Source organism: Thalassophryne amazonica, chromosome 16 (genome assembly GCF_902500255.1).
Source record: "Thalassophryne amazonica chromosome 16, fThaAma1.1, whole genome shotgun sequence".
NCBI lineage: Eukaryota > Metazoa > Chordata > Actinopteri > Batrachoidiformes > Batrachoididae > Thalassophryne > Thalassophryne amazonica.
In genome coordinates, this window is record NC_047118.1 from 27,220,837 (window position 1) to 27,235,384 (window position 14,548).

Here is a 14,548-nt window from a genome sequence, read left to right on the forward strand (position 1 = left end):
GAGGAAAAAAAGTATAAAAATGTCTTTGTAAAGCTCAGTGCAGGTGTGCTGATCACCGCACTTTAAGAGGTGACGACGAGTCGAGCAGCTGCAAAAAAACGCGGATGAAAAGCTCACAGCTCGCTTAAAGTGGGCAGTTCAGTCGAACCCCGACCTCCTGCCCACAGACCAAGTTTAATGCTGCTGTCGACCCACAATGAAAAATAATAGTAACGCACAGTGACATGGAGAAGTAACTTTAATCTGATTACTGATTTGGAAAGATTAACGCGTTAGATTACTCGTTACTAAAAAAAGTGGTCAGATTAGAGTAACGCGTTACTAAGTAACGCGTTACCGGCATCACTGCTGGCCAATCGGTACAAGTCCTTTTCTCCTTCCTTACTATTCACCTTCTTGTACAGCTCGCAATATGCCTTTTCCTTTGCTTTTGCCACTTCTCTTCTCGCCTTACGCCGCATCTCCTTGTACTCCTGTCTACTTTCTTCATCTCTCCGACTATCCCAAACCTTTTTCGCCAACCTCTTTCTCCTTATGCTTTCCTGGACCTCTTCATTCCACCACCAAGTCTCCTTGTCTTCCTTCCACTGTCCAGATGTCATAACCAGTACTGTCCTAGCTGTCTCCCTCACCACATCTGCAGTACTTTTCCAGTTGTCCAAAATTGCTTCCCCTCCAACTAGTGCTTCTCTCACCTGCTCGCTAAATTTCACACAACAGTCTTCCTCCTTCAGCTTCCACCATCTGATCCTTTGTTGAGCTCTCACTCTCTTCTTCTTCTTTACCTCTAAAGTCATCCTACAAACAACCATCCTATGCTGTCTAGTGACACTCTCTCCTGCTACCACCTTACAGTCTGTGATTTCTTTTAGCTTGCATCTCCTATAAAGAATGTAGTCCACCTGTGTGCACCTTCCTCCACTCTTATATGTTATCCTGTGCTCCTCCCTTTTCTTAAAGTAGGTATTCACCACAGCCATTTCCATCCTTTTTGCAAAATCAACTACCATCTGTCCTTCCCCATTCCTATCCTTGATACCATATCTACCCATTACTTCCTCATCACCTCTGTTCCCTTCACCAACATGCCCATTGAAGTCTGCTCCTATCACCACTCTTTCATGCTTGGGCACACTCTCCACCACCTCATCTAACACACTCCAGAAATCTTCTTTCTCCTTCATCTCACAACCTACCTGTGGGGCATATGCACTGATGATATTCATCATCACCCCTTCAATTTCCAACTTCACACTCATCACCCTGTCAGACACTCGCTTAACCTCCAACACACTTTTAACATACTCTTCCTTTAAAATGACCCCAACACCATTTCTCTTCCTGTCCTCACCATGGTACAACAACTTGTACCCACCGCCGATGCTCCTGCTCTTGCTTCCCTTCCACTTGGTCTCTTGCACACACAATATGTCTACCTTTCTCCTCTCCATCATATCAGCCAGCTCTCTCCCTTTACCAGTCATACTACCAACATTCAAAGTCCCCACTCTCATTTCCACCCTTCTAGTTTTCTTCTTCTCCCGCTGTTCGTGGCAACGTTTTCCTCCTCTTCTTCGTCGTCATCTTCACCCAGCAGTAGCCCAATTTCCACCGGCACCCTGTTGGGCAATAGCACCGGTGGCGGACGTTGTTAACCCGGGCCGCGACGATCCGGTATGGGAATTCGATTCTGAGTCTGCATAGTTGGGTTGGCTTGTTTTACGCCAGATGCCCTTCCTGACGCAACCCTCCTCATTTATCCGGGCTTGGGACCGGCACTCAGAATGTACTGGCTGCACACCCCATGTGGCTGAGTTCGGAAAGGTGTGCTCAATGCCAAGGTTGGGAAAAAACTGTTTAAGTTCCATGAGCATGGACACCACAGTCAGATTTTTGTTTTGCCCAAAACAAGAGTCGCTAAACAGCCGAAGCCCCTTGGATTTACGGATTTCACCCTCAAGGCGAACCTTGAAGCAATCATTTAATGCAGATGCAATCATATTGCTGTCCTTGCTGCTTTCATTTTCCTGCCACACGTAGAGGTGGACATCCTCTTTTCTCTGGTGACTGTTTTCTCCATGGTGTCTAACAACACCAAATAAGTACAGATACAGCTGACGTGAGTAGTAAGCATGTCCTATTGGAGTTTTTGGAAGAATCAAGTTTTGCATCATATCAAAGCAGACTGTTACATAATCATTAGCAACCCTATTTAAAAGGTCATAGAACAGAGCTCTGCGACGATGCAAAATGAATGATGCAGATTCTATTTGCTTCTCTTTCAGTCAAATTTGGATCAGAAATTCTGATTTTGTATTTGGCACAATCAGAACATGTGTCCGTAGCTGGGTGGCCAAAGCCAAGATTGAAGTCACTGGCAAACACAGAATAATACAGGGAGTAGCTCATGTGCGTGTGGTTGAGAGCCTCAAAGAGCTCATGCATCTTGCATACATTCAGATCACAAGGGAGATACTTGCGGCCTGGTGCTCCTCTCCATCCATAGTGGCTGGCCCTGCATGTGAAGGACTGTATGTGTTCAACAATTAATTGCCTTCGCTGTTTGTTCTCCTGAATATTTCGTGCACCACCTCTTCTCTCTGGACGTGTCTCAGCAGTCTCAGCATAATACTGGGCAACCCGGGAGGCACGGTCTTTCCTGATGCCTGTAGTAAATTAAAAGGAAATTATTTAGGTTGTCAGTCATCTACCTTGCTTAGACTTACTTACTAACTTCAACTTTGAAACCAATACAAAACACACCATTTCCACACAAGAAACTTACGAGCACAATTAATTTAAAAAAACCTAATTTCCCTGAATTTTTCTTGGAAACAAGGGACATTCCTATTTCTACAGTAAATATCAACATTATAATAATGAATGTGTTAGCTTCAAAAATCATGAACAAAGTTTGTTTTTACCGGGGACAGGTAACAAAAACTCAGGGACGTCCAGGATAAAATAGAGTAGGCTAAAGGTTTGATTAACCTGTACACACCCACCTCTTTGTGGCTTGTGCACAAATGTATTGCGTACCCAAATGCCATTGTCCAGTAAAATAAGGTTATAAATCCCACATGCTTGTGATATATCTCATTTGATAACGCTTGTCTTCTAGTTTCTGGGGATATGTGCATGAACTCTCTAAGTGCTACAAAACTCGAATAATGTAACTTCAAACATGTCTAAAAATTATTTTTTTTCCTCCTTTAATAAAAAAAAGTAATATTATAGTGTTTATGTTTATACTTCATAGTAGACCTTACAAACACACTACACCCGTTTATGTTCTGGACAACAACTGTGTAAATATCAGATCTCTAGTCATAAGCACTGTGAAACTATGAGCCTTTTTGTATGTAAAAGTGCCATTTGGCACAAACGATCCAAATTAGCTCCAAATGTGCCAAACAGGACTATTTATATTTTGTGACTAATTTGACCATAAGTCCAAAAAAGATGAAAATAAGTCATGTGAAAAGATAAGACGATGCTTAAAACTCCTGTGCGCTCTGGCCTCATTCACTTTCACCTTTACGCATGCTGCTATTGGCCGCTTTTGTAGTTAAAGACTACAATTCCCATAATGCACTGGGAAGCTTATCTCATTGGCTAACAGAAAATATGAGGCATGGGTTTGAAACGTCACTGGGTTTAATAAAAACAAACAAAATCTGCTGTTTTTCTCAAAAGCATTTCCTTTCAGACATTAATGGCATGAATGTCACTCCGTACCTCAGCCGGCTGCACATCAGCATCAGTGTCATTCATAAACAACGCAAGACGTCTCATTTTGGGAGGAAAAAAAAAGTTTTCGTCTGTTGTAGTTTGTTGTCTGTGTTCCAACGTTTGGAGAGAGGTGTCACTTGATTTAAAATGGCGATTCACTTTGAAGTCAGGAATTCTGACTGGACTCTGGCTTTGCTCCAGGACAAGCTTTCTCTGCTCCACGTGCCCGACTCCACCTGCAGGTGGATCACAGACTTCCTGATGGACCGGAGTCAGCGTGTGAGGCTGGGAAAAAATGTCTCGAACACTCGGGCTCTCAGCACAGGATCTCCACAGGGCTGTGTCCTTTCCCCTCTGCTCTTCTCCCTGTACACTAACTGCTGCACCTCCAGCCACGACTCCGTAAAGCTCATCAAGTTTGCAGACGACACCACCCTTATCGGACTCATTCGGATGGGGATAAGTCTGCCTACGGGAGGGAGGTGGACCAGCTGGTGACCTGGTGCAGCAGCAACAACTTGGAGCTCAACGCCCAGAAAACAGTGGAGATGATTGTGGACTTCAGGAAAGCCACAGCCCCCCCGCCCTCCCTCGCCCTCACCAACAGCCCCATCACCACTGTGGACTGTCACCGCTTCCTTGGCACCACCATCACCCAGGACCTCAAGTGGGAGTCAACCATCAGCTCCCTCATCAAGAAGGCCCAGCAGAGGATGTACTTCCTGCAGCAGCTGAAGAAGGCCAAGCTGTCTGTCCAGCTGATGGTGCAGTTCTGCACGGCCATCATCGAGTCCATCCTCTGCTCTTCCATCACGGTGTGGTACGCCGGGGCCACAGCCAGGGACAGACACAGACTGCAGTGCATTGTGACCTCTGCTGAGAAGGTGATCGGCTGTAGCCTTCCATCTCCCCACGACCTGCACGTCTCCAGGACTCTGGGCCGAGCAGGTCGGATCACAGCTGACCCTTCTCACCCTGCACACGGTTTAGTCGAACCACTCCCCTCGGGCAGGAGGCTACGGTCCATCCGGACCAGAACCTGCCGCCATAAGAACAGTTTCTTCCCCTCTGCCGTTAAACTCATAAACACTTCATAACTCAGTCACCTTAACCTTAACTCTGTCACTTTATCATTTTATCACGGGTCACTTTAGACAATGTACTCTGGTTTTTAATTGCACTCCTCTCACTGCACTGTTGTTCTGTTTGTGTCATTGTACATAGCCTTTCATATTTCATATCTCTATTTCATATTTTATCTTATATTTTATCTTATTTTAGCAAATATTTTATCTTAGCATTTTATATTGCTCTCTGGTTAATGTTGCACCATCATACCAAAGCAAATTCCTAGTCTGTGAATCCTGTTCATTGGCAATGGCAATAAACTTCTTCTGAGTTCTGAGTTCTGACTTGCCAGAGAGCCATGCAGCGTTTGGAGCTGTATAAACAGAACGGAAAGACGATTTGCGTTTCTTGCCTGCAACAAGACAAGAGTTCCAGTTAGTGACTTTAATCTGCACAAAAGTGACTCACGATTGACATTTTTAAATGGCTTTGAGAGGGGTTAAGAAGCGGACTTGATGCTTCTGAAAAGCAGCTAAGAAATGAACCAATGAAGCAGTAGGTCAGAGCACTGCTTCATTGGTTCAAGCTTCAAGAACAGCCGCTGCAGAAGTGGTTGATTACAGACCCGCTGCAGGGTCTGTAATCAACGTAGAGAAATGATCATTTTCCCAATAAAATGACAGTGCTTGATACAGTCCTGTCTGAGGGATCTGTCCTTGCCCTTCATACACTAAAATGTTACATTCTTTAAATCATGGACTGTGGAGGGAGAAATATACAGATTTCTTCCTTCTTTCTTGGAGGAAATCAAAGGATCTTCCCTTGTTGTTGTTTTTTTTTTTTTTTGTCTGTTTGTTTTTTGTTTTCTGATTTTGTTAATTTGTGGTTGTCTTCACTGTTTTGCCTGAAATTGCTTGGCTTTTTCTCATTTAGGGCCACAAACATATTTCTTAATGTGTTCTCACTGACATATTGGTGAAAGAGCACAGCACAGAACATAAAGATGATGCTGCAGGTCGTTTTGTCTCATGGCTCCTTTTGAACATCATTCAAACGGAGCTGCATACATAAATACATGTTGTGTTTATGACCTGTTCTGATTGCTCTGTGGAATGACAGATGAGCCTCCTGATGGTTTTTCTCAGTCCTGCTGCACACTTTGTCAGAGTTAGATTCATCAACATGTACTCCAAAAGAGAGTTCACAGTTCAGGAAGCCTGAGAGAATAGAAGTACTGGACGGCAGCAAGCATCACGAGAAGTGGAACCACTGAAATCTAAAGACGGGAAAATTTAACTGTCATTTTCACCTCAGCAAAACCATCTTGGACTGCAAACCTCCAGTGCCATCACACAGTAATTTTTGCAGAGTAAAATGTACTCTGCCATATAACATTTGGTCTCAGTCTAAATAGAGTGAAATCAGCTCTACTGTCTTGTTTTTCTACTTCAATAAGAGTCACTCACAACATGATAGAGTTGATTTTACCCTGTGATAGAACTGATTTAGCACTACGATGGAGTATATTTGACTCTACTTGGAGTGGGACCAAATGTTATCCTGGCAGAGTATATTTTACTTTGCAAAATTTACTGTGCAGAACGTTTCAAGGACCATGAACATTTGCCATCACCGGAGCCTATGACATACAGTCACCATTTCATACCATAGCTCAGGTTTGGGGAAATGTGCCAGTACCACAAATGGCCACTTCCACCACATCATGGAAGTGCCTTCGATCCTGGAAGACAACTGGTCCATCCCCATCCCCGTTTCTTAAAAGGTACCATATGTCTGATGAAATGCAGGTGTCCTTCTCCAGCCACTGGGGTCCTCAAGAATGAGACACCTCTGTGATAGATCATGCTGAGAGTAACATACGCTGCAACCAGTCGCCAGAAATAAAAACTGCAGGATCATATAACCCTGAATTCAACAAATGCCAGTCTACACAATGAAGACAGCAGCGGATCAACATCTTTGGAGACATTCTGTATCATATCCTGTGTCACACTGTGATGACATCATGCGGCACAGAAACATCTTCTGACTGTTTAATTGATGCCATTTCTTCAGCAGTAATAAACGTATGATTTCACTTACTTGAATTGCAATACAAGGGTGTTTTAGGCAACATAATATGCATAAAGCACATAATTTTTAGGGGGTCAACCAATTATCGGTGCTGATATTCAGCCTGAGGTTGACTGATTATTGGTGCTGATAATCATATATATATATATATATAGCTTTCTCTCTCTCTCTCTATCTATCTATCTATCTATCTATCTATCTATCTATCTATCTATCTATCTATCTATATATATATATATATATATATATATATATATATATATATATGTGTGTGTGTGGAAATTATAGTACAACGGACAAAACATAAATAAATGTTCCCAGTTCCGTTCCTGCCTCCTAGTCGGCTCTGTGGAGGAGGCAGGAACCAGCCGTACACACTCTACAGGCCGTGCACTATCCGGCATCGAGATGCAGCTCTTAGTGCTTTCTTGGACTGATCATGTGCTGACATTGATGAGAAAATCCAGCAGCACTACATTCAAATCCTTTTTTCCTCAAAGATTTAATAAAGGTGAAATAAGTTTTGTTTGAAATGTCACAGGCCTCCACTCACATCAGTTCAGAGCATTCTAAAGAGCTCCAGTGTTTTTCATTGTCTGTCGCACTTTTATAGGATGATAGATGAACACATTTAAATGCAAATAAGATACAGCTCTCACATATTCACACTTTGTGCATATTGGTGTGCAGGGAGACTCCACTTTGTGACAGCTAACCAGGCTTAATTGAATGAATGCAATATTTTCACTCTGGAAATGATTTTAACAGCCTTCAGTGTTGTGTGATGGCAGTCTCAGATTCTTTCACAAATTCATATAACACAGATTACAATATTAGTCAAACATCACATGGTTGACTGCAAAGACAGATCACAATGAGGTGGAGCTGCTTCCGTGTTCCCAACTAAAGAGGCGATAATCAATCATTTGGGTAAATCAACGCTCGCTGTCAGACGGAAGAAAACACACAGCGGCACAGTTTACGCTCACATCAGAGAGAGCCGAGTGCACGGTAAAGCCGGCTCATCCTCTGCCGAGCAGCAGGACTCCGTTTGTCAGAGGATTATGACAGATTTTGATGTGCTGAACTCACTCAGAGACTCCACAGAGACGAGCCGACAGTCACTCTGCAGACTTAAACACGTCCCTGTTCAGTCACATAACTTATTTACAGATTGAACTGATGGAGGTTGTGCTGATTGTCAGTGCAAAGGTTATCAAAGTGCTGATATTAAACATTTAAAACAAAGTGCTCTTCATGTTGTCTTGCTGGCTTCCTCACATACTCACTGGGTGAGTGTAAAGTAACAGACTGGGTTCAGAACCTGTACCTCGCTGTTGTTTTGTTGTTGTTGTTGTGTTTTTTTTTGTTGTTGTTGTTTTTTTACATATTTTGTGAAAATCTAAACTCCATATGGCATGAATACAATGATTAACACTTTATGGTATAAAAAAATAGAGTTGCAGGCTTCTATTCCAGTTTGTTAACTTGCACTCAGCCAATAAGAATGCACCTCTTAAAATTCATATTTTCGTCCATAAAATCTGAATATTTATAGGGACCCGCACCAAATTAAATATACAGTATTAAACTGTTTCCTAATGTGAATGCATTATTTATTTATTGTACTAATTGCTGATAAACTGACAGACCTTAAGGCCTTACAGTAGACTGGCAGCATGTCTGTTTAATGAATCATGTTTTGTGGGACTAGTTAATGTAACTAGATGACGTAAACAGATCATTTAATTTTTACAGTGCACTTACAACACATGTAAGGATGCAAAGTGGACCTGACAAAGTATTTAACAGGTGAGACCAGTGTGCAGTACTTTGGGTCCTGTGGATCAGGAACTGGAACCAGACTGAGATTTTCTGTATATTCGTTTTGTGAATTGTTCTGTAATTTGTGTCTGTATCATGGCCCAAGTAGAGGGTCACCCCTTTGAGTCTGGTCTGCTTGAGGTTTCTTCCTCAGAGGGAGTTTTTTTTTTTCTTACCACTGTCACCTGTGTTCTTGCTCTGGGGGTTAGTAAGGTTAGACCTTACTTGTGTGAAGCACCTTGAGGCAACTTGGTTGTGATTTGGCGCTATATACTCCTAAATGAAATAAATTAAATTAAATTGAGATTGTGCTGGTTTTCCAGTTTCAATGCCTTAAAATGATTATTTTCTTCATTTAAGTGATTGGTCCTCTTTTTCTTGGTTTTGTACTGGCTACATGGCTTGATCATTTATACTGCATGTACTGTACTACACACACACACACACACACACACACACACATACGTACAGTTGTGGTCATGAGTTTACATACACTCATCATGGTAATTTTGGGCTTTTAAAGATGTCTTTGCTCTTTTATCAGGGTGGAAAGACTGTACAGCAAACATCATTAACAACACTAAAAACAAAAAAAAAAACCACAACTTTGAATTTATTTTGGTTCTTCTCTAATGCAGAGGGTCAGAATTATACATACAGGCTCAAAGTAAACATAAACCCAACTAATATTTGGTTAAATGTCCCTTAGGAAGCTGTGCCTCAACCAGACAGTTTGCTTGCCATCAACAAACTTCTGACATCATTCTGACTGGATATTTGACCACTCTTCTTGGCAGAGTTCATTTAAATTGGTTGGTTTTCTGGCACATTCACTGTAGTCTACATATTTTCAATAGCGTTGAGGGCTGGGCTTCAGGAAGACCACTCCAGTACTTAAATGTCAGGCTGCTTTATCCAAACTACAACCAGTTTTGATGTGTGTTTGGGATCGTTGTCCTGTTGGAACACCCAATTATGGGCAAGTTTAAACTATGTAGCTCTTGATTTGAGGTGACACTGAATAATTTGGAGGCACCGGTACCACTCTGGTACCACTGGCAGCAAAACAGCCACAGAGCATGATGGTACCACCACCAGGCCTGACAGTTGGTACAGTGTTCTTAGGTTTGAAAGCCTCACATTTACTCCTCCTAACATGCCTCATTCTGAGACCAAATAGCTCAGTCTTTGTTTCATTTGACCATACAACCTTGTCCATGTGAGCAGCTGCAAATTTCAGTCTGGCTTGAAGGTGGCTATTTTGGGCAGGGGCTTCTTTCTTGCTTAGGACCCTCTCATGGTGATGTAAAACGTGCTTCACTGTGGACAGTAACACTGGTGCTCCAGCAGCTTCCAGTTCATGGAAGGCCTGAGCCTTGGTGGTTCTTATGCTGTTCCAGAACATCCTAGCCAGTTTCTTCTCATCTGAGGGTGACAGTTTGGGTCTTCTTCCAGACCTTTGCAAATTGGTGACACATCTCACTAACTTGTACTTATGTCGAGTTATTACCTCCGCCAAGGAGGTTATGTTTTCAGTCGCGTTTGTTTGCTTGTTTGTCTGTCTGTCAGCAGGATAACTCAAAAAGTTTTGAACTGATTTTGATGAAATTTTGTGGAGTGGTTGGAAATGACAAGAGGAACAACTGATTAAATTTTAGTGGTGATCCGGATCACGATCCGGATCATGATGATAACGCGTTAGCATGTCTATGGCATTTTCAATGTTAAAAGTTAGCATTAAGCAGTTGCAGCTGTCATCACGTTAGGGTGCTTTTGTTTTCAAATTGTAATATTTCTTAAATTTATTTTTGTTTATATATTAATAATCTAATGATTATTATATACAATTTTAGAGAAAGAGACAAAAAGAAATAGTTCACTGTGCCAAGGAGGGAATCTCTTTAGGGTCAGTGACCCTATGGCCTTGTTTAGAGAAGTGTTTCATAAATGTTAAAAAATTCATATATTTGCAGTTTAGTTGAATAATAAATTGAATTTTGTCTCTTATTTGTTTTTGTCTATAAGCACATGCAATATCAATATCAGTGCTCAGATGACAGTAGCTTCTGGGAAAGGTGCAAGTTGCAATAAACTGATGCCAAGCGCTAAGGATACATGCTATCCTGTCACAGCAGATGAAACTTTTTTTACTACTGAGCAAACATCATTGTTAGACGTTTTTAGGTTCAATGATTCCACGGCATGTAGATGTTATGGCGTCAGTGACTCCATGGCCTTGGCGGAGGTTTGCACTCTCTGAGTGCTTCTAGTTTGAATTGATGATTTCTGAACCTGCAGTTGTTTAGAAATGGCTCCAAGAGACTTTCCCAACTTCTAAAGCTACAATTTTTTCTTCTATTCACTGAGTTCCTTGGACTTTCCCATTATTATCGGCCAGTCCAGTGAGTGTTGTCAAACACGTCCCTGTTATGTTGCAGTCAATCATGATCACTAACGCTGAGTTAACAGGCCTTGACCTTGTTACTTTAAAAGACATAGATTTAAGTGAATGTATGTATATAATTGAGCCTGTGTGTATCATTTTGACCCTGTATGAATTGGAGAAGGTCCAAAATAAATTCAGACCTGTGCACTGAATTCTTGTTTGTTTCTTTTGTTTGTTTGTTTGTTTTTTTGAGTTATTAATGTTTGCTGTACGATGATTTACCCTGACAAAAGAACAGTTTAAAGACATTATTAAAAAACCAAAGTTACCATGCCATTCATGTCCACAATGAGTGAATGTAAACATTCGATCATAACTGTGTATATATATATATATATATATATATATATATATATATATGTATATGTATATATATATATATACATATATGTAGTGGTGCTATGTGACTAAAAAGATTAATCCAGGTTTTGAGTATATTTCTTATTGTTACATGGGAAACAAGGTACCAGTATATTCAGTACATTCTCACAAATCCAGCAAGACCAAGCATTCATGATATGCACACTCTAAGGCTATGAAATTGGGCTATTAGTAAAAAAAAAGTAGAAAAGGGGGTGTTCCCAATAATAGTAGCATCTGATGTTGATGCTACAAACTCAAAACTCTTATGTTCAAACTGCTTTTTTAGCAATCCTGTGAATCACTAAACTAGTATTTAGTTGTATAACCACAGTTTTTCATGATTTCTTCACATCTGCAAGGCATTAATTTTGTTGGTTTGGAACCAAGATTTTGCTGGTTTACTAGTGTGCTTGGGGTCATTTTCTTGTTGAAACACCCATTTCAAGGGCATGTCCTCTTCAACAAAAGGCAACATGACCTCTTCAAGTATTCTGACATATCCAAACTGAGCCATGATACCTGGTATGTGATATCTAGGCCCAACACCATAGTAGGAGAAACATGCCCATATCATGATGCTTGCACCACCATGCTTCACTGTCTTCACTGTGAACTGTGGCTTGAATTCAGAGTTTGGGGGTCATCTCACAAACTGTCTGTGGCCCTTGGATGCAAAAAGAACAATTTTACTCTCATCAGTCCACAAAATATTTCTCCATTTCTTTTTAGGCAATTTGATGTGTTCTTTGGCAAATTGTAACCTCTTCTGCACATGTCTTTTATTTAACAGAGGGACTTTGCGGGTGATTCTTGCAAATAAATTAGCGTCACACAGGCGTCTTCTAACTGTCACAGCACTTACAGGTAACTCCTTCTGGAGCTGATCAATGGGTGAGCCTTTGCCATTCTAGTTATTCTTCTATCCATTTTGATGGTTGTTTTCCATTTCCTTCCACGCGTCTCTGGTTTTTTGTCCATTTTAAAGCATTGGAGATTATTGTAGATGAACAGCCTATAATTTTTTGCACCTGCGTATACGAGGTTTATCAATAAAGTATAGGTCCTTTTTATTTTTTTCAAAAACTATATGGATTTCATTCATATGTTTTTACGTCAGACATGCTTGAACCCTCGTGCGCATGCGTGAGTTTTTTCACGCCTGTCGGTGACATCATTCGCCTGTGAGCACTCCTTGTGGGAGGAGTCGTCCAGCCCCTCGTCGGAATTCCTTTGTCTGAGAAGTTGCTGAGAGACTGGCGCTTTGTTTGATCAAAATTTTTTCTAAACCTGTGAGGCACATCAAAGTGGACACGGTTCGAAAAATTAAGCTGGTTTTCGGTGAAAATTTTAACGGCTGATGAGAGATTTTGAGGTGATACTGTCGCTTTAAGGACTTCCCACGCAGTGGGACGTCGCGCAGCGGTCCCAGGCGCCGTCGTCAGCCTGTTTCAAGCTGAAAACCTCCACATTTCAGGCTCTATTGATCCAGGACGTCGTGAGAGAACAGAGAAGTTTCAGAAGAAGTCGGTTTCAGCATTTTATCCGGATATTCCACTGTTAAAGATTTTTTTAATCAACTTTTTAATCAAACTACGCTGTTCTTCTGAACAATGTCTTGAACGTCCCATTTTCCTCAGGCTTTCAAAGAGAAAAGCATGTTCAACAGGTGCTGGCTTCATCCTTAAATAGGGGACACCTGATTCACACCTGTTTGTTCCACAAAACTGACGAACTCACTGACTGAATGCCACACTACTATTATTGTGAACACCCCCTTTTCTACTTTTTTACTAATAGCCCAATTTCATAGCCTTAAGAGTGTGCATATCATGAATGCTTGGTCTTGTTGGATTTGTGAGAATCTACTGAATCTACTGGTTCCTTGTTTCCCATGTAACAATAAGAAATACGTATACTCAAAACCTGGATTAATCTTTTTAGTCACATAGCACTACTATTATTCTGAACACTACTGCATATATATATATATATATATATAGCGAGAGAGAGATAGATAGATAGATCTGAGCTCCCTGTGTTGACATTCTGTTGAGTTTAATGAAGGTGTTTTTCTTCTGCATCCTTTCATCAAATCACAAGCCGACAATAAAAATGGTTTCTGAGGACTCCAGTCGACATAATGGAGGTTCTGCTGTGTTTATTCACTTCTGATGACAAACGTTGGGTCTATATTTAAGCCACTCCATCAGAAAATACATTTATTTGTCCAAAGCCAGAGATGGATTTATGTCTGTTAATGAGTTTTAGGGGAAATAATACAGTTGAACTTTACAAATGACATTTTTATTTATACTTGAACAGCTACCCAGAATATGGTAATCACATTCACTGTTTAGTTTAAGGTTTTTGCCATTTAAATCATATTAAAATTCAGTGTTAACGTTTTGTGTTCTTGATTTGTTTTTATGCGACAGGAAATCACCACCATGACTTCCACCACAGCCACCTGGACCTGACGGTGCTCACTCCCAAACTGGGTAAGCACATGCTGTGTGCTGCATGTAGCTTACAAACACATTCTGCATGACTAAAATGAAAAAAAAGAAAAATTCAGAATTTCAGATGATATGTATAAATTCAGACTTTGTAATTTATCTCCAAAAATGCATGTGAGATATAGGCTTTAGTCCAACGTGCCTCTCTGTGTGTAAGTGAGATTTAATGGTGCACTTTGACCTCACGTAAAGATGCACATTGTGAGCTGTGTCAAAATGGAAAAAGCTAATCAACTTGTAGATGCAAGTAAGAAACACGTTATTAAAATCCTGCGATGACAAAGGTGCATCATTCATGGAGAAATTAAAGGGAAATGATATGGAAACCAGTTGAGAATATGAAAAGCAAAAAGCTGATGATGAAGAATTAGCTATGCACCTTGTTGTAGTTCTTGAAAATCCAATTACTCTTACTGCCTTCCATGTATTTTTTTGTGGATGTCATTTTCTGTGAAAGAAGAGAAGCTTTGAGATGGAATCAATGAATGATGAAATGAAACACTAA

The 14,548-nt window shown here is 40.9% G+C and overlaps 1 protein-coding gene across 1 annotated transcript in view; it reads left to right on the forward strand.

Annotated features, from left to right (window-relative positions):
* Positions 1-14,548, forward strand: part of LOC117528100 (protein shisa-6) — a 257,952-nt gene that overhangs the window by 228,120 nt on the left and 15,284 nt on the right. The window contains exon 5 of the mRNA XM_034190645.1: positions 13,963-14,025. Coding sequence (XP_034046536.1) covers positions 13,963-14,025 — 63 coding nt within the window. The remainder of the gene's footprint in view (positions 1-13,962; positions 14,026-14,548) is intronic.